General features: G+C 33.2%; 1 protein-coding gene, 1 long non-coding RNA gene, 15 other non-coding genes and 1 pseudogene across 17 annotated transcripts; 2 read left to right on the forward strand and 16 right to left on the reverse strand.

Moving 5' to 3' along the window:
- The first annotated feature begins 1,335 nt into the window (after positions 1-1,335).
- On the forward strand, positions 1,336-3,100 carry LOC135265985 (uncharacterized). Its single transcript, XR_010333900.1, has 3 exons — positions 1,336-1,805; positions 1,852-1,908; positions 2,085-3,100. It is a non-coding gene; the product is annotated as an uncharacterized LOC135265985 (long non-coding RNA).
- An 11,518-nt stretch (positions 3,101-14,618) lies between these two features.
- On the forward strand, positions 14,619-15,727 carry LOC655471 (cleavage and polyadenylation specificity factor subunit 4-like). The gene is given in 3 exon segments (XM_008201378.3): positions 14,619-14,849; positions 14,899-15,048; positions 15,051-15,727. Coding segments are annotated over 3 exon segments (840 nt in total). The 5' UTR covers positions 14,619-14,746; the 3' UTR covers positions 15,638-15,727.
- A 557-nt stretch (positions 15,728-16,284) lies between these two features.
- Positions 16,285-16,403, reverse strand: LOC135266141 (5S ribosomal RNA). The gene has a single exon (XR_010334078.1). It is a non-coding gene; the product is annotated as a 5S ribosomal RNA (ribosomal RNA).
- A 72-nt stretch (positions 16,404-16,475) lies between these two features.
- On the reverse strand, positions 16,476-16,594 carry LOC135266139 (5S ribosomal RNA). Its single transcript, XR_010334076.1, has one exon. It is a non-coding gene; the product is annotated as a 5S ribosomal RNA (ribosomal RNA).
- Positions 16,595-16,667: 73 nt separating this feature from the next.
- LOC135266117 (5S ribosomal RNA) lies at positions 16,668-16,786 on the reverse strand. Its single transcript, XR_010334054.1, has one exon. It is a non-coding gene; the product is annotated as a 5S ribosomal RNA (ribosomal RNA).
- A 73-nt stretch (positions 16,787-16,859) lies between these two features.
- Positions 16,860-16,978, reverse strand: LOC135266079 (5S ribosomal RNA). The gene has a single exon (XR_010334016.1). It is a non-coding gene; the product is annotated as a 5S ribosomal RNA (ribosomal RNA).
- Positions 16,979-17,051: 73 nt separating this feature from the next.
- Positions 17,052-17,170, reverse strand: LOC135266080 (5S ribosomal RNA). The gene has a single exon (XR_010334017.1). It is a non-coding gene; the product is annotated as a 5S ribosomal RNA (ribosomal RNA).
- A 73-nt stretch (positions 17,171-17,243) lies between these two features.
- Positions 17,244-17,363, reverse strand: LOC135266140 (5S ribosomal RNA). The gene has a single exon (XR_010334077.1). It is a non-coding gene; the product is annotated as a 5S ribosomal RNA (ribosomal RNA).
- Positions 17,364-17,436: 73 nt separating this feature from the next.
- On the reverse strand, positions 17,437-17,555 carry LOC135266153 (5S ribosomal RNA). Its single transcript, XR_010334090.1, has one exon. It is a non-coding gene; the product is annotated as a 5S ribosomal RNA (ribosomal RNA).
- Positions 17,556-17,628: 73 nt separating this feature from the next.
- LOC135266081 (5S ribosomal RNA) lies at positions 17,629-17,747 on the reverse strand. Its single transcript, XR_010334018.1, has one exon. It is a non-coding gene; the product is annotated as a 5S ribosomal RNA (ribosomal RNA).
- A 73-nt stretch (positions 17,748-17,820) lies between these two features.
- On the reverse strand, positions 17,821-17,938 carry LOC135266155 (5S ribosomal RNA; annotated as a pseudogene).
- Positions 17,939-18,011: 73 nt separating this feature from the next.
- LOC135266008 (5S ribosomal RNA) lies at positions 18,012-18,130 on the reverse strand. Its single transcript, XR_010333946.1, has one exon. It is a non-coding gene; the product is annotated as a 5S ribosomal RNA (ribosomal RNA).
- A 73-nt stretch (positions 18,131-18,203) lies between these two features.
- LOC135266121 (5S ribosomal RNA) lies at positions 18,204-18,322 on the reverse strand. Its single transcript, XR_010334058.1, has one exon. It is a non-coding gene; the product is annotated as a 5S ribosomal RNA (ribosomal RNA).
- A 73-nt stretch (positions 18,323-18,395) lies between these two features.
- Positions 18,396-18,514, reverse strand: LOC135266118 (5S ribosomal RNA). Its single transcript, XR_010334055.1, has one exon. It is a non-coding gene; the product is annotated as a 5S ribosomal RNA (ribosomal RNA).
- Positions 18,515-18,587: 73 nt separating this feature from the next.
- LOC135266083 (5S ribosomal RNA) lies at positions 18,588-18,706 on the reverse strand. The gene has a single exon (XR_010334020.1). It is a non-coding gene; the product is annotated as a 5S ribosomal RNA (ribosomal RNA).
- Positions 18,707-18,779: 73 nt separating this feature from the next.
- Positions 18,780-18,898, reverse strand: LOC135266154 (5S ribosomal RNA). The gene has a single exon (XR_010334091.1). It is a non-coding gene; the product is annotated as a 5S ribosomal RNA (ribosomal RNA).
- Positions 18,899-18,971: 73 nt separating this feature from the next.
- Positions 18,972-19,090, reverse strand: LOC135266084 (5S ribosomal RNA). Its single transcript, XR_010334021.1, has one exon. It is a non-coding gene; the product is annotated as a 5S ribosomal RNA (ribosomal RNA).
- Positions 19,091-19,163: 73 nt separating this feature from the next.
- Positions 19,164-19,282, reverse strand: LOC135266189 (5S ribosomal RNA). The gene has a single exon (XR_010334105.1). It is a non-coding gene; the product is annotated as a 5S ribosomal RNA (ribosomal RNA).
- Between the last annotated feature and the right edge of the window lie 67 nt (positions 19,283-19,349).

The following is a 19,349-nucleotide window of genomic DNA, read 5'->3' on the forward strand; positions in this document are numbered from 1 at the left end:
ATTACCCTGATTTTTAGTGTAATTATTATGGCACTCCGTTGGATAATACAATACGCAAATATTGTATCGTAATGACCTTAGTACGAAACCGAAGTAGAAAAAAGTATTATAAACGCAAAGTATAAAAAAGGTGTTTGTGCAATGACTACAGTTTCTCGCTGATGCTCCCTCCACAAATTTAGAAGTTCATTTCGGGTGTCACAAGAGGGGTGGTACTATTTGAAATTTTGATAAGTAATTTGTTTCACAAAGGGGTTAAGTGCTACGAATTTCCAAAGTACACTCCAGTTCACTAAAAAAGCGTACAAGCAGAGAAAGCAAATTTTGCAATTTTTAATCAATGTAAAACTAGATTTTCATTATTGCTAGTACATTGCCACGCAAACGACATTAGATTATTAGATGTCTTATTTTTTAAATTTATTTACACCTCAACATGCCGGCAATCTTAAGATTAAACATCTGCATTCAAGTTTGGCCACAATTTGTGTTTTTGAATATTAGTTAATTAAATAGCCATTCTTAACATCAAAAATGACTGTTGAATTTAAAAAAAAAAACATATTTTGTGACAGTGACAATATTGACAATTTTTTGTCAAATCAAAAATTAATAATTAAATTACACAACCAAAATGAAGGTGTACGCTTTTTCAGTGAACAGAAGTGTATGAAAAAAATGTCCCTCTCTCAATAGAATTTGTCCATTTTCGTGGTTTGTAAATTTTTCCTGTAAAAACATACTCTACTCGTAAATTATTTTCCTAATTTGTTCGAAAATATTCTGATTCATACTCTTGTCAAAATTATCACCATAATGTGTTAACCTTGTAACTATAATGCCAATAACAACAACACAAATACAAATAAACAAGAATGTACCAACTCGTAAAAATTCGTAACATTACTTTATTGCATCTTAAATTTCACATAGCAAATTCAAATTACGACATTTAAATTAGTGGTGAATAAAAAGTTGGCACTAAACCAAGTTTTTTTTTAATAGAAGATCTTATAAGAATTGGTTTGAAGGAGTTATACTTATCAGCCATTTCATTTTAACGGACGGGACATTTTACACAAATTTTTAGATTTTTGTTTCAGTTTTTACGTTTTAACAGTATCAGTATAAATATTTTTTTTATAGGAACTTAGTGCTAGTCAAATTGTTTGCAACCTATAATTAGTGCCACATTTTTTAAATTTGAAATAAGAGCAAGAAAAACAAATACAAATTGATGACGGACGGTATATAAAAAAGACCTCACATTTTTATCGTTGAACAATCGTTGTAAAATTCTGTTAATTTCAAAAGCACTAATTCCAACAACTATTTTTGAAGTAAAAGGTGGAACTTGTTAAAACTTTTTAAACCACAAAACCGAAGAATAAGGCAATGTGCAACGACTTCTGATTAATTTACTTTTTGTTTACACATGACGGACGGGACAAAAAAAGTTGTGTGTAAAATAAGCTCTAAAAAATCTATTCAGACAGGTTTTAATTATTAAAGACTTTAACAATATTAAAATTAGACAGTAGAAATGTAAAATTCTTAGTTTTATGTAACAACGTAAGAAATAAGATCAACATTTTATGTTTGAAACAACGGACTTGACATAGTGTAATTAAAACAAATAATCTCTTCCCCCACTAACTCTTTAAGTTTTGACTCATTCTAGCTAGTTAGGTACTGAGAGTCAGTCCTGCTTTCGTTGCGGGAAATAATGTTACGTGCCAATAATTTACGAATTTTTGTTATTGTTTTTACAATTTTAAACATCGCCTACAATCAACAACTTATAGGTAAAGTTTAAAATTGATTTGAACAGTATTGAAAAAAGTGTTGCAGAAAAGCAAAAAGAACACCAAAAAACGAAAAGACAGCCAGGTGAAATCAGTAAACAAAGTAAGCAGAAATGTAGTATTTTAAAACTCGTAATCGACCGTTTACTAAACTATGATGCCAAAAAAAAACTCGACAATGTTTCAATTTCTAACTGCCAACAAACGGCTAATAAACAAGTTTTATAAATTTACGTACATTTTTTAAACATTTTACTAAAACACTCATTTCTCATTTAGAATGCAAAGAATATTTTACATATAAACTACGGCTAGTTTTAATTACGGATCCTCCACCACGAATACTTACCCGTACTGTTAATAGGGAATTTGTAGACAGGAAACATTTGGGACACATGGTGAGTTTTTTAATTAATTCTCAATGGTGTCACAATGAGTTGAAAAACTACATTGACCTTGAAATTAATTGGAAAATATGTATTTTTTTACAAAAGCCCCCTGACATAACCTAAAATTATTTTCAAACGTACAGTGTTTCAGAAATGACTGAAATGAACTGCAATACAAACTTATGTTTTTTTTAAAGGTTCACCCTAAATATTATTGCATTTTTGGATGTAGCTTTCAAAAACTTGTATTGGTCGATTCTGCTTAGTTTTGAAATAATTTGACATTTTGACAAAAACACGCTTTTTAAAAATTATTATACAAGACCTAGGAATTCCAGAAAAGTAGGACTTGCAAAACTCTAAAACGTAAAGTTCAAACTTAAATGCAATTAGGAACGTAAAAAATTAAGAAGTATGTTAAAAGAATTAAATGAAACACCCTCTTTTTTGTTTTTGTTTCTTAGAGATTATCAAATTGCCTTTCTAAATACATCAAGTCTCAAATGTTAACATTGCTAAATGACACGAACGAAATGAGTTATGAAAATGTGTCACATATTGCGAGCCACACAAGCCCTTAGACACTTACTTCCCCAATTTAAATAAAACCACCAACTTAATAATTTTTGGTACTTACTATTAGATGAAAATTTCACTTAAATATTAACTATAATATGTAGTTAATATTTGTTTTAATATTTAAAGTTACATATATTTTGAGTAATCAAAAGAGACTATTAATGTTTTAGGGCCGTTTTTACAATCGTCCGATAAACTCCGGATCCATGGTATAAACTTATACTAGGAATAATGGGCAGATAACGGGCCGATATCTATCAGATAACTTTTGTCTGTTTTACAATACAAATAATTTATCCATGGAATAAATGTGACTTTTGAGTATTATTGTGACATTTACTTTTCAACTAAAAAAACTAAAAGTTTCTCAAAAAGCAAACCACCAACACAAGCATAGTATAAATTTATCCCATAGTTTTGTAGGCTGTGTAGGAATAAGGAACACTTCACTAATGAAGGACACTTTATTCATCACACTACGATTAAGGAACAATAGGTTCTATAACTGAACTGTCTGCGAGTTCTAAAAGCGAACTATCTGACAGGTTTACAATACGACTATTTATTTACAAATAGAAATGCTATAGTCGTAAGTAGAAATCTGCAGTGCCATCTCTCGGAGAACTTCGTTGTTCAGGCTTATTGATTCTCCACTGGCCCTGCATTTAGCGGAATGACGTTTATTTAACAAATACAATTTGTGAGGTTAAACACGAGTGAATTTGAACGATTCTAGTGTACATATGTTAAATATGTTAAGAAGTAACGATAACTTTAAAGTTTTGTCTTAAATGAACGTTTAAATAATGTAATTCATACAGGAGATCATTACGAGATGCATGTTCCTTGGTTGTTCATTGTTTTGATTATTGAAGGAATACTACAACTATTATTAAACTGCGAATTTAAATTCGAAGTTATCGCGTTGAATTCTAGTAGATTCTTTTCATCAAAAGACCATTTCTATTATTCCTGGTACAGATAAACATCGCATTAATAAAAATCGTCTTCCAAGTTGAAAAGGTATATGATAGCTTACAGTATTTCGTAAGAGCGTTATAATTTGTTGTAATGAGTTTATTGACTATTAGTTTTTTCTTCCGAAATCAAGATATAAGTTAGAAGTTACTGCAGTGTGATTTTTGACTAAGTGCATCACGTTGTGTGTAATGGGTACCCTACTACATACTCGTGTTTGCGAATTTGATGATAGAACGATGGAAAAACGTTGAGATTGGTGAAATACAAGGTAAATAAATCCCATTTTAAACAAAAACAAAACAACATTTTTACGGGCAAAGAGGACACAAATTTAAACTTTCTATAGGAAAGAGTTTTGAGTTGTACTGGATTCTAGTAAGAAATTTAATGGGAAGAAAATCCACCAATTATAAAAAGTAATGATGAAAATTGACAGTTTTTGCCAATGCATTGATATTATCTTTTTAAAATTGAACACAGGATTAGATGTTTTACGTGGGTTATGTGATGTACAACGAAATGAACTCTTCACCATATATAATACATATTTAATATGTATTTATTAAAGGACTTAGACTAACTAAGTTCTGAAAAAGTTAACGATATATTGACTTCTGAACCACAAAATTTACTTGACAAAGTGACTTATGTTGGCTTCTGAATCCTTTATATGTTACTTAAATTTATACAAAAAAACTAAAACAATCTTTCTGTATGTATATTTCTACAATTACGTTAATTTATTTTCAGTAATTTTCTAATTATATGCTGAACTGGTGGTTTCCTGATTCTCTGGCATTGAAGATTACAAAAATTTGATAAAATAGGCGTCGTTAACTTTTCTAAAATAATATCACAAACATTTCTACTATGAAAATTACATATATAAAGAGGATTTTCTACAAAATACAACCCTAAAATACTACATAAGTTGGACTGTACTTTTTCCTTTGGTAAATATCTAAGTATTTTTAACATAACTTAAATAGTAAAATCCATCAGTCCCACAAAACTTTCACAAGGATAATGTAGTTTTCCTGTCTTGGAATTTAATTAAATCTAGAAGAGCATGACTCGTCTTCGGAGGATCTTGCTGCAAAGATCTTAAACATTCTGAGCATGGTATCAGTGATTCAATTTTCATTATTATATAACCGCATAAAAATGTCGTGGCTGCAGGAACTGTCTCATAAGATGTTCTTTCGTGGTAAAATCTTAAACATTCAAGTTGACAAATCGTTTCTTCATCCAACGTTAATATCTGCAAGGCACACATTTTGGTTGCTTGTTGCTACTTCATTTTGCGGTCCAAATGTGTCACTGATATAATTGATAGTATTAAGTGTGTTGCCTGAAGAAGAACTCTATAAATTCACATCTCACAATTTGTTTAATGGCATTTTCTGCTGCTCTACAGTCCGTTAAATCCTTAGCTCCATTTCGCAGTCTTATTTTTGAAAACGTAGCTTCCACAGCGTCCGAACTAAAGCCTCTTGTTAACACATAAAAAAATGATCTTTAATGAGGTACAGAACACACTCATGAGTACTGATTGCAGTAAAAACAAATGCTTCTGCAGTTTCTTTTGCTAAGCCTTTCAGTCCTCGAACTCTAGACCGAATTTTGTAGTTAAAATTTTTATGGTACAGACTGATCCAGAAATACTGAGTCTGTTGGCAACAGATTTGAAAGTATTTTCTTTTTTGGTGGTTTCCAACACTGCAAACCGGATATGGTTTAATTCTATTCTCTGGTTTAATTGACAGATCATTAACGTAAATTGTTACGGGTTATGTTATAACGTGCACACAATACCTAGTTCGGAGTTTAAATAAAAGTTAACGTTTGAAACCTATGTTTTATTAAAGAAAATGCTCAAAATGTCCCCCGTCTTGTTCTAAGCATAAATTAACACGTCTTTTTAGGCTTTTGAACACGTTAACGAGCATGTTAGGTGTAATGTTTTCCACCTCTCGAATAATTGCTGCTTCCAGCTCTTCCCGAGTATGCAGAGCATTTTTGAATACATTAATTTTTAAATATCCGAATAAACAAAAGTCCAATGGAGTCAGATCTGGTGATCTGCTGGGCCAAATACCCTCACTAATCACCCTGTTTCCAAATTGCTCTCTTAAAAAACCGAGTGTGGCACGAGCTGTATGAGCTCGTGCAGAGTCCTGTTGGAAATATCCAATTGTACGTTCTTGTTCAGTTAACTGATTGACAAAAGGACGTAACATGTGCTGTACATATCTTTCTGCATTTACGGCCCATACACGCGCTGTCTTCAAACCGCCAGCCAAATGTCTACTTTAGTTGGATGTAAAGTCGCAGGTCTTACAGCATGGGGGTTTTCACTTCCCCAAATTCTATAATTTTGTTTATTTATATATCCGTCAAGATGAATTCACGCTTCATCGGAAAAAAATGTCTTATCTAAGATGTCGTTGCAAAATTGCACTCTTTGGGGATGGTCCGGAGGATTTAAAGACTGAACAACGGATATTTTATAAGGATGGTAACCTAAGCATTTTTTTAGTACTTTAGAACAACTTCCATAGGACAGACCTGAAATTGTGTAAATTGGGATGAGGAAAATATGGAGTGTAATGAATTGGTGTGAAAATTCACTGGGTAGAATAGGAACCTGTTTGAAGGGAAAGCTTTCTTATGGATTTGTTAGGACTTCTTTCCACCCGGGTTCTAATATCTTCCACAACTTCGTCGGTAAGCGCGGAACGTCTACCGGGTGGCTTTTGTTTGGTAACATTTCCGGTATCTAAATAACGGCCAACCACTCGCAGACAGTGTTGTTTAAATACATTGCGACTGACGAGAATATCCAGAAACATCACCCGAAAGTTGTTGTATGTTGTTTCCAGTGAATATTGCCAACCATTATTCGGATTATAAATCGCTGTTTTAAAGTATTCCATTCCAATGAATATATCATGCTCTAGCGTAAACTCCATTTGAAAAAATTTATTTGAAAATTTAAAATAATACTGTCAATGACTGTCATGCCCACTTGTCAATGTCAGGACACCGGAAGTTAGAGTAATCAGAGGTACCATTTAAAAATGAGATTCAGTGTTGCCAACAGACTCAGTATTTCTGGATCAGTCTGTATATTCCAAATCTTTTGTGTGATATTCTTGCAAGGCAGTTTGTGTACTTTGATCAATAGTTTGATGATTAAAAAATATGTTTCTTTCGAGCATGTCATCATCGTCTGTCTCTTGAATGTTTTCTTCTAAGGGGATCTTAATAGAGTACTCACACCTTTTAAAAATTGTAGGTACTGAATCTTTTTTTAAAAAAGTTTTCTGTTTCGTATTATGAAAACAGTTTTTTTTAAAGTTGAAGCTGCATACAGTAAAGTAATCAGTTAAGTCGTCTCGGTCTAAAATAATAAATTTGTTTTTTGGTTTAATACACATTTTTTAAGAGAAAGACATACCATGTATATTGTTGCCACAAATAGCTTGTCTCCATTTTAAGTTTGATTCTAAATTTCCAGGAAATGTATGGAAAGTCACATTTTCCCCATCATTTTTTAATTTTGATGCAACGCATTCGCTCACAATACATTTTTTCTTTGAAGTCATTGTTTAAAGTTAATATAGAAACAAACTTAATCAATAATGTTAATCAATTTGAAATTATGATTTTGATTAACAAATTCACATTAAATTGACATTTCTCGTGAAGTTTAAACATTCTTGGTTGGTATTTTTAAAATTTTTGCTTCTCAAATACAATTAAAATAGGTGTTATGAAATTTTTCTAATCTGGATGCACAGACAGCGTGGTTGAATTTGGCCCAACATTAAACGATTTAAACACATTTAATATTAAAGGCGTTTATTAAAATCCATTAAGTTTACAGATAACAAAATCAAGCCACAACCAATGGTTACTACCGAATTAATGATAAAGGCACACTTGTAATCAACCGGAACAGGGTATTATCCCAACTTTTGGACTCTCCTTTCTGCGACTCCTTTGCGGGTTAGTCTCAAAAAACAATTTTTTTTGGAAAAACACACCTACTTCCGGAAACTTGCCGGAGCTTTTTGCGCAGCAAATTAAGAGGCACATCATTAAGTAATATTTTTAGCGTTCAAGTTGTTCCTAACCGATAGTTAACCCAAACACTATCATAAGTTGTGTTTATTATTAACTTAATTATGGTAAAATGTACAAAGAAAGTCATGTTTTTCGAACGAAATGACTTATTCCTGAATTTCGCGATGTATATAATTAATACTAATGTTTAAATACAAATAAAGCCAGTTTATAAATGTGTCATTAAATTAATCCGCAATTAAGTGCGTGATAAACTGATCACGTGACCAAATTGAGCCAATTTCTTTGGCCCATTCACGGTGTTAACTTTTAACAAATTGCAACTATTGAGAGTTTATTGTTTTTATTTTGTGTTATAAAATGTAGCTGGGTTTTTGTTGACATTTTTTATTTGAAAATTTTATTCTTTACTTGTACCAAAACATTTGTTAATATATTTCTACTGGGTGGTTTTTAAAAAACGGCAGGCGATATACTATTTTTTATTTACGGTGTATATTTGGCTTTATTCAACTTTCTTATTTTAACAGAACCTTTTTTTTTTCGTAATTTGGAAAATATTTGTTTTTCTTGTACATACATGTGCAAAGTGTTCTACTTTATTAAATTTGGAAAAAATAATTAAAGTTAATACAATATAGTTGTATGGTATCCAATAAGACAATGCTATTATTATTTTAAAAAGCCGTAAATAATCAATATTTGTTTAAATACACTTGCAACTTATCTGTTACGTAATTAAAATAATTTGTTTTATTATGTATATATCAAGTTTACTAACCGGACTGATGATCACTATGGAGAAGGTTGTTGATTAAAAAAATAGTGAGACATTGTAATTGTAAAATTTTGAATTGTGAAATTAAAGAAATAAACTTTATAGTAGTGAAATTCATCAATTGCTAATTATTGTTAGATTTCTTGGCGTGGAAATTAAATAAAAGAACCTTTGTTTTTAAATTGCAATAAAAATTTTCGTAAAAAACTAACAAGTGCAAGAAAACACTTTTATTATCGAAGCTTATTCCAAATTGAAGACTTAATAAGTATTTTAATTATAATCCAATTATTATAATTGTAATTATAGTTTGGGGAAGAATGGTAATATAATATAATAGGGTGTATCAGACATACTTGTGAAAATTTTACTACGTAAGAAAACTCATCAAGTACAACTATTTTTCTTTATAACATTTTGCAAAATTCTTATTTATTATTTTCACTGTTTTCCTCCTTTCTTTTGTGAAACCGGCCGGTCAGTGTTTAACAATTAGTTTGTATTCTTAAAAACAATTTTCTTTGTTTTTTTTTTTAATTGTTCAAATTGTCCGTTTCTAATACAACAAAAATAGTTCGATACTTTTGTTTTTGTACCCATAGGCGGGTACACATTTCTGTATGGTATGTTATTTGTTCCACGTATTTTTGATACACCCGGTATTCGATGTCCAAATGCCTGTCATTTCTGTTTTTACATGGTGGCTAGATGAAAATCATTCATTTTTTGGCACACCTTATACTTTTTTAGATAACAATTTTTACTAAAATTGGAACATATTACACAAACCGATGTCTTCCAAATTATGAAAATAATTTATAATAAGAAAGTTGAATATAGTCCTAAATAACTACTATGACCTTTAGAAAAATCTTAAATGCATCAGCTTATACTACATTAAACGTCACATAATTATTTTTTTAATTATATGGCCTGCTGTTTTAAAAACATTACCCTGTATATAAAGGCATTTTAAGTAGAAGAAATTGATTGGGAACTTTTTTTTTCACTAAAAGTGTTTTCAATATAAAAATGTTTGCATAGTTGTTACATTCTTATGCAAAACGAGTTACCTGTAAAAGATCAAAGATAGATTTTTATTTAAAACGGTCAAAACTGCATTGTTTGAATAATTAATTAAAATACAGACTGGTCCAGCGCAGGTCCCGTCTTCTGTAGCTCAGTTATTAGTAAAGTTAGCCTTTTGACATTTTGTAAACATTACTTATATTTTTGATTATACAGAGTATTCAATACGTACCTAGTAATAATGTTATCAAAAGAACACTGTTTGTATTCGTGGATAACTGGTCTTTAAAATACTTGTTCTATTTAATAATAATAATTTATTTCTATCAATTTATACAGATGTAGTAACAAAATTGATACGAAAAACGTCAGTATTATACACAGAAATAACAATAACATAAAAATAATTTTAAGACATAAGTCAAAAAACCTGTCTATTATAGAATTCATTTAAAGTATATGGTTCGAGATCCAAAATGTAGTCAAATATTTTTTTTAAATAAATTTAAATTGCAAGGTGTGCGTAGATGCACAGGTGTTTGTATAGTTTTATTCCTGCATAATGAGAATTTTTTTCCGTCAGCGTGAGTTTGTGTCTTGTATTCTCTAAGTCTACTTTGCGAGTGTTGTACTTATGGGGTCGTTAGTGACATTAAATAGTAGATTCTGTTTAAAGAAAAATAAAAGTAATCTATATATGTATAAACCAGTTACTGTCAAAAAGTTATTGCTTTAAAGATGTTCCTACAAGTTTCATTATATTTTAAGTTTAACATAATTCTCATGACTTGTTTTTGAGCAACAAATACTTTTGACATCTTTCCACTTTGCCCCCAAAGTATTATACCGTAGCTTAATAATGATTGAAAATTTGCGAAGTATATTATTCTTAGTTGTTCAATGTTAATGTATTTTTTTAAAACACGTATTGTAAAATGTACTGAGTTTAATTTTTTTAATAAATTATCTATATAATAAGTCCAGCTTAACTTATGGTCAATGCATATTCCCAGAAAATTTGTTTTCTCTATTAATTCAATTTCCTTAGATGATATTACAATTTTATTCGGTTTCTCTGTATACTTGTGATTACATATTGCAAAATGAATGCCGTAGGTTTTTTCAAAACCGGCTACGCCGTCGTGCTCGAAAAATCGCGCGTGTTTTAAAGACTTTAATATCCACTTATAACTATTTTATTATACTATTCTTGTTTTCCATTTGTGAATGTCTTGATTTTGTAATTTTTGTTTTAGGTTCAGTGACTGTAATACTGTTAGTGGATATTTTGTTGAAGAAGTACCTAACCATACTTCTATTTTGTTGAAGTGGATTTTTATTTTATTGATGAGGGTTGCCCCAATATCAAGTCCAGCTAGAATCGTAGATTTGATCAAGTGTAAATTTATTCACTGACAGAGTTCCTGCAAGTGCAACTAAGTAGGTTTCAGTTATATGTTAAGTATTTAAATGTCAGATTCTATAATGGAGTCTTCATATCTCACTCACAAAAGACAACACCATGGATTCTTCAATCGTGTTACATGGGATACAACAACATTGACGAGTAAAGTAAATTTTTAAAACATACTGTGATGGAGGTTGTTTTCATTTTAGTACTGGAAGAGAATATTATTTTAAAAGACCCATGAAAACAGGGTTTATTATTTTCTAGAACAGCGCCGATAATTTATTACGAGCAAATCAATTTGATTATTTATTATTATGCACCAATTAACAGTTTTTAATACAAGAAATATTTTCCTCACATGTATGGATACATAATATGTATATTAGAATAAGATAATTTTATTTGTAAAACTAGAATAATTTGACAGTGTAAAATATCAGATCAAGTTAGCTAATTCAATGTAAACTTTTTACAGTTCTGATATTTTTATACTGTGCCATCTGTGCTTTAAAAGTGCAATATTAAAGTGGCAGAATAAGAAGGTGCTTTTTCTTCTAGTTCTTATAATTCGTAGCTGGATTTAATGTAATTAATTTGTTTGTTATTTTGTATATATTAAGTTTAAGTTGAAATTACGAACTTATAGCGGCTCATCTTCCTACTTTCAACAATATGATTATAACAATAAATTCAGTACAAGTCGCTTCTTATTTCTTGGACCTTTGTCCTGAAGTAGTTTTTCTTTTAGTCGTATTTAACTGACATGAACAGGTGCTGCAATTTTTTTATATAAATATTTTTAAACAAAAGATGACATTTTAATGAAATCTAAAAAAATCAATAATCATCTTTTCTTGGTATTGTCATTTCAACTGTTATAAGATCTATCGAAATGGTTAAAAAATAGGGCTCATTAACTCAATACTCAAAATACAAAAAGTGTAATCAAGTCGAGAATTGTGTATTTTTTTTATTTACTTGTTCGGGCATTTGTGCCAAAGCAAACTATTTTTAGCTATCTTAATAAAATTAATACTTATTTTTTCGACTGTATATTGTTAAGAAACATGATATACAATAGCAGAATAATTAATTAAATCGACTTCTTTGGGGTTAATTAAAATTGTTGGTTTTTGGACCTAAAATGAGAAGCTTACATTGCCATTTATTCTCTAGTTAATCATGGAAGTGTCAGAAAAAACATAATTCTATGATAGCCTCTTTAATTTTATTTATCGAAAAAAATTAAAAAATATTTGTTATTTCCATTATAGTTCACTAAACCATCAAGACATTCAAGACAATGCTATCTAACGGTGGTGTTACTTGTTTTTCAGTTTTCTCGACATCAATTTAAAAAAAATAATCTGCGACAATTACAGTTATTTACTTGAAATAATTGTTTTTGTACGTAAATCTTTGTAAGCAATTTGTTTACAGCACGAGTGCACGGAGTGCTGCTTGAATTGAGAATGTGAGAAATAAGTAAATTACTAGTTAGATGCAAAATTTTTCGGATTTTGTAAGGAGTAACAATTTTTTCATGGTTTAGTTTTTTTATTTAACCAGTCGTTCATTAGAATATATAAACCCTTTATGTTAAATAGTTTTTCCATGGCCAATTACTCTTAAACCTTGTTTTTTCTTTTTAAATACGTATAATAAAAACATCGAATTGTTTTTTATTTATAATTTATTATTTATATCTACATTATTATTTATATTATTTATTTATATTTTATATTATTATATTATTATTTATATTTTTAAATTTAGAAAAAAATAAGCACATCATAAATGTCAGCCAACTAAAATTTCTATTATGTAATTACAGGTACACAAATTATTAAAAAAATTACATTTTTAAATTTTTTATGAAAAAGTACCTCTGCAGTGTCTTTGTTTCAGATGTGTTTTTTATACAGGCTGCACAAAAAATGAAATCAGATTTTCTTTCAAGAACTTAATTTTTGTATATTTTTTGAATTTGTTTTCCTCTGCAAAGGTATCGATTGTTTTTTTGTTTCCTACGGTGTCGAATTTAATTTATCAAATTGGCAAGTTTTTGAATTGTTTTGTACATCATAAGACATTTGTAAATATGATCTGAAGCACCAAAAACGTAACCTTGAAGAGTTATATCTCGTGATAGAAGGCTCATAGGAACTTTTAATTCAGTTTGCTTCCTTTATCAGCTTCCGGGAGATTGTTCATCACTTTTGAATCACTCTGTTTAATAAGGAAGATATTTTTTAGATTAAATTTCGCTAAAATGTCAACTTTTGATTAACTTTGTTGTTGTCGAAAGCAAATGATGATATAGCCGGATGTGGGTTTTGACCATAATTATTTTCTCGAATAACGAGCTTAAGAATGTGTTATTCGTTTTTTAAAGCCTTTTAGTTTTAACGATTTTTTATTTGAAAACCTAAAATGCACCTGTTCATCTTAGTAATAATAATTGTTATTTTTTATAATTATCGTTATTCTCCAAACATTAAACAATGTATTTTTATCAAAACAATCAATCTTCGGACCTTGTATACAACAAATGGCTCCTAGTGGTTTTTTATTTTTTAAATCATATTAACTGTTAATAAGTGCTAACATCGCATTTTGTCTAAAAATTATTTGTTATGTTATTCATGCGCTTCAAAAAATTATTAGCTGATGTAATTTATTATTTCAACTATTTTACATTTTTGTAAACGTTATTTAGAAAAATAATTCGGTAAAGGGCGGCGTTGGCATTTTGAAACAGCTAATTAGTCCATAATGAAATTTTAGGGAAACTGTTAACATAAACTTGAAAATAGGTCTAATTCCAAATCTGGGGTCTATTTCATAATTTTTTTACCAGTGATTTACTTGTCACTTGTAAAAATCAACTTGTAGTTTTTATGAAACGGGCCCCTGGTGGCGAACTGACATTGCCAAAAATGACAGAATTTTAGCATTGATCATATGTTCATTATTGAAAAAAATGCCCATAGGCGTCATATTAAAAATATAAAGAATAATGAACAATAAAATAATAGTAATATTTCTATGTATCTCCGTCCTCAAAATTTATATTGAGGTAAATAAGTAAATTGTAGAGAAAAAATTGCACCCATTCATTCTCTTAATGAAGTGGGCGCATTTCAAGAGTTCTTTTTATATCACTGTCAGTTCGCCCCCAGATATGGAACAACCTCTACCCAGAACAATGCAATTGTGGATTAAATTTGATTTTTTTTGAAGATTTTGTGGTCAACTGGAACCAGTATTATCCTAGTATTGTTAGGTGCATAAAAAAAATTTCACAAATAACCCACTATTGACCCACACTGTATATTTCCACTTGATTTTAAGTTTTGCAAATGAATTTTTTTGTTAATTTATAGATAGGCAACACACTATACATACTGCCTATGAAGGGATCACCTAATTTTTTAATTTCTTTATTTAAAGCCGTTCGTCATTTTATTATTGTATCGTTTTCTAGCGATTAGAACACGGTAAACTTGCTAAGTTTTTTTTTGGAATTTGTATTTTTTTACACTAAACCAGAGCTGCCAATCCAGACCAGTGACCACACTGGTGGCAGGACTATATGTCAAATTGTCAAATAGTTAATTTTTGTTGTGGTTAAAATAAAAAGTGTTGTTTTCATTTTATGCAATATTAAACTATAATTATCAAAATGGAGTGCATTGTGGCCAACGTGGACCACATAAAATTCGACATTGAAGTGGCTCTAGATGAGCAATTCGGCGCTTTGCCCTTACCATTTCCCGGAATGGACAGTAAGTGAGGTTATGTCGAAAATATAATTTTCTCGTTTTTTGCTTTCAGAATCAATTGCGGCCGTTTGTCAGTTTTACACTTCAATACAAGGCTGTCAAAAGGGCCCCCAATGCCCGTTTCGTCACGTGCGAGGCGACCGAACCATTGTGTGCAAACACTGGCTGAGAGGTCTTTGCAAGAAAGGCGACCAGTGCGAGTTTTACACGAGTATGACATGACGAAAATGCCCGAGTGTTACTTCTATTCGAGATTTAACGCTTGTCACAATAAAGAGTGTCCGTTTTTACACATAGATCCTGAGAGTAAAATCAAGGATTGTCCTTGGTATGACCGTGGGTTTTGTCGACATGGGCCCCACTGTCGTCACAGACACGTGCGCAGGGTTTTGTGTACGAATTACTTGGCCGGCTTTTGCCCCGAAGGGCCAAACTGCAAGTATGTGCACCCAAGGTTTGAGTTGCCTGCGCCCCCTGATCAGGTGCAGAAGGACAAGAAAGCCACTCCTGTTATTATTTGTCACTTCTGTAACGAACATGGACACAAGGCGATACATTGTAATAAGATGAATAGTGATAACAGAGACGCCTTAAATGACGAGAATCGAAAACAGAATGATCATTATGAGCCTCAGAACTCTTATTTGCAGAAGATGTTGCCTAAGAAGCTGGAAGACGTTACTTGTTACAAATGTGGTACAAAGGGGCATTACGCAAATCGGTGCCCTAAAGGGCACTTGGCGTTTTTGTCACAGGCCAAGAGCAATCAGGATGGACAAGGTGATCAATAAGAGTGGTGATCGTTTTTAAATAATATTTAAAGTTATTCAAACTATTGTATTTATTCTATAGAAAAATAAACAACAATTTTTACGAGTAGATTTATTTCGCCTTTTTCCAAAAATTAATCTAATTATTTTTCTTAGGTTACAGGCGTAGTTTTTTAGGTACATTATACCATTGTTTGTGAGGTGAGATAAAGCTGTTAGAGTTGTTCTCACAAGTGAGTAAATCTAGAGAAAATTGGAGAAAACAATGAGTCTGTTCATTTCATCACTACAACAACACAGGTCACTACGAAAACTGATGCTAATGTTACAGGCGGATATTTACTTGAATTTTTTGGATTTTTTTCTAATGCACGTGTAAGATAAAACGTCGTATATCACACGTGATCGAAATACCGTTTTAAAGCTCGTGGGACACTCCCACTCGAGCACAAGCGCACTCGTGGGTCAAATTCTCACTTACATATAATGATCCATTTCTATCTCTTATAATATAATATACTATTATCTTACAGGAGCAGTTTTTTAGGTACATTATACCATTAAACTTGGTGAGAGAAATGAAATTTCTCTCATTGAACATTTTCTCGTCCTCAGAGTAGATTAACTTTCCTAAAAGTTTTATTTAAAGCGTTATAAAACAAAAAAGGAGGCAGCGGCACGCGATGTTCCCAAGCGGTCACCCATCCAAGTACTAACCGCGCCCGACGCTGCTTAACTTCAGTGATCAGACGAGAACTGGTGTATTCAGCGTGGTATGGACGTTGTCTGAACGTTTTCTCGTCCTCAGAGTAGATTAACTGTCCCAAGTTTTATTTAAGACGTTATAAAACAAAAAAGGAGGCAACGGCACGCGGTGTTCCCAAGCGGTCACCCATCCAAGTACTAACCGCGCCTGACGCTGCTTGACTTCAGTGATCAGACGAGAACTGGTGTATTCAGCGTGGTATGGACGTTGCCTGAACGTTTTCTCGTTCTCAAAGGACATTAACTGTCCTAAAATTTTATTTAAAGCGTTATAAAACAAAAAAGGAGGCAACGGCACGCGGTGTTCCCAAGCGGTCACCCATCCAAGTACTAACCGCGCCCGACGCTGCTTGACTTCAGTGATCAGACGAGAACTGGTGTATTCAGCGTGGTATGGACGTTGCTTGAACGTTTTCTCGTCCTCAGAGTAGATTAACTGTCCTAAAATTTTATTTAAAGCGTTATAAAACAAAAAAGGAGGCAACGGCACGCGGTGTTCCCAAGCGGTCACCCATCCAAGTACTAACCGCGCCCGACGCTGCTTGACTTCAGTGATCAGACGAGAACTGGTGTATTCAGCGTGGTATGGACGTTGCCTGAACGTTTTCTCGTTCTCAAAGGACATTAACTGTCCTAAAATTTTATTTAAAGCGTTATAAAACAGAAAAGGAGGCAACGGCACGCGGTGTTCCCAAGCGGTCACCCATCCAAGTACTAACCGCGCCCGACGCTGCTTGACTTCAGTGATCAGACGAGAACTGGTGTATTCAGCGTGGTATGGACGTTGCCTGAACGTTTTCTCGTCCTCAGAGTAGATTAACTGTCCTAAAATTTTATTTAAAGCGTTATAAAACAAGAAAGGAGGCAACGGGCACGCGGTGTTCCCAAGCGGTCACCCATCCAAGTACTAACCGCGCCCGACGCTGCTTGACTTCAGTGATCAGACGAGAACTGGTGTATTCAGCGTGGTATGGACGTTGCCTGAACGTTTTCTCGTTCTCAAAGGACATTAACTGTCCTAAAATTTTATTTAAAGCGTTATAAAACAAAAAAGGAGGCAACGGCACGCGGTGTTACCAAGCGGTCACCCATCCAAGTACTAACCGCGCCCGACGCTGCTTGACTTCAGTGATCAGACGAGAACTGGTGTATTCAGCGTGGTATGGACGTTGCTTGAACGTTTTCTCGTCCTCAGAGTAGATTAACTGTCCTAAAATTTTATTTAAAGCGTTATAAAACAAAAAAGGAGGCAACGGCACGCGGTGTTCCCAAGCGGTCACCCATCCAAGTACTAACCGCGCCCGACGCTGCTTGACTTCAGTGATCAGACGAGAACTGGTGTATTCAGCGTGGTATGGACGTTGCCTGAACGTTTTCTCGTTCTCAAAGGACATTAACTGTCCTAAAATTTTATTTAAAGCGTTATAAAACAAAAAAGGAGGCAACGGCACGCGGTGTTCCCAAGCGGTCACCCATCCAAGTACTAACCGCGCCCGACGCTGCTGACTTCAGTGATCAGACGAGAACTGGTGTATTCAGCGTGGTATGGACGTTGCTTGAACGTTTTCTCGTCCTCAGAGTAGATTAACTGTCCTAAAATTTTATTTAAAGCGTTATAAAACAAAAAAGGAGGCAACGGCACGCGGTGTTCCCAAGCGGTCACCCATCCAAGTACTAACCGCGCCCGACGCTGCTTAACTTCAGTGATCAGACGAGAACTGGTGTATTCAGCGTGGTATGGACGTTGCCTGAACGTTTTCTCGTCCTCAGAGTAAATTAACTGTCCTAAAATTTTATTTAAAGCGTTATAAAACAAAAAAGGAGGCAACGGCACGCGGTGTTCCCAAGCGGTCACCCATCCAAGTACTAACCGCGCCCGACGCTGCTTAACTTCAGTGATCAGACGAGAACTGGTGTATTCAGCGTGGTATGGACGTTGCCTGAACGTTTTCTCGTTCTCAAAGGACATTAACTGTCCTAAAATTTTATTTAAAGCGTTATAAAACAAAAAAGGAGGCAACGGCACGCGGTGTTCCCAAGCGGTCACCCATCCAAGTACTAACCGCGCCCGACGCTGCTTGACTTCAGTGATCAGACGAGAACTGGTGTATTCAGCGTGGTATGGACGTTGCTTGAACGTTTTCTCGTCCTCAGAGTAGATTAACTGTCCTAAAATTTTATTTAAAGCGTTATAAAACAAAAAAGGAGGCAACGGCACGCGGTGTTCCCAAGCGGTCACCCATCCAAGTACTAACCGCGCCCGACGCTGCTTGACTTCAGTGATCAGACGAGAACTGGTGTATTCAGCGTGGTATGGACGTTGCCTGAACGTTTTCTCGTTCTCAAAGGACATTAACTGTCCTAAAATTTTATTTAAAGCGTTATAAAACAAAAAAGGAGGCAACGGCACGCGGTGTTACCAAGCGGTCACCCATCCAAGTACTAACCGCGCCCGACGCTGCTTGACTTCAGTGATCAGACGAGAACTGGTGTATTCAGCGTGGTATGGACGTTGCTTGAACGTTTTCTCGTCCTCAGAGTAGATTAACTGTCCTAAAATTTTATTTAAAGCGTTATAAAACAAAAAAGGAGGCAACGGCACGCGGTGTTCCCAAGCGGTCACCCATCCAAGTACTAACCGCGCCCGACGCTGCTTGACTTCAGTGATCAGACGAGAACTGGTGTATTCAGCGTGGTATGGACGTTGCCTGAACGTTTTCTCGTTCTCAAAGGACATTAACTGTCCTAAAATTTTATTTAAAGCGTTATAAAACAAAAAAGGAGGCAACGGCACGCGGTGTTCCCAAGCGGTCACCCATCCAAGTACTAACCGCGCCCGACGCTGCTTAACTTCAGTGATCAGACGAGAACTGGTGTATTCAGCGTGGTATGGACGTTGCCTGAACGTTTTCTCGTTCTCAAAGGACATTAACTGTCCTAAAATTTTATTTAAAGCGTTATAAAACAA

This window comes from Tribolium castaneum, chromosome 4, assembly GCF_031307605.1.
Source record: "Tribolium castaneum strain GA2 chromosome 4, icTriCast1.1, whole genome shotgun sequence".
Taxonomy (NCBI): domain Eukaryota; kingdom Metazoa; phylum Arthropoda; class Insecta; order Coleoptera; family Tenebrionidae; genus Tribolium; species Tribolium castaneum.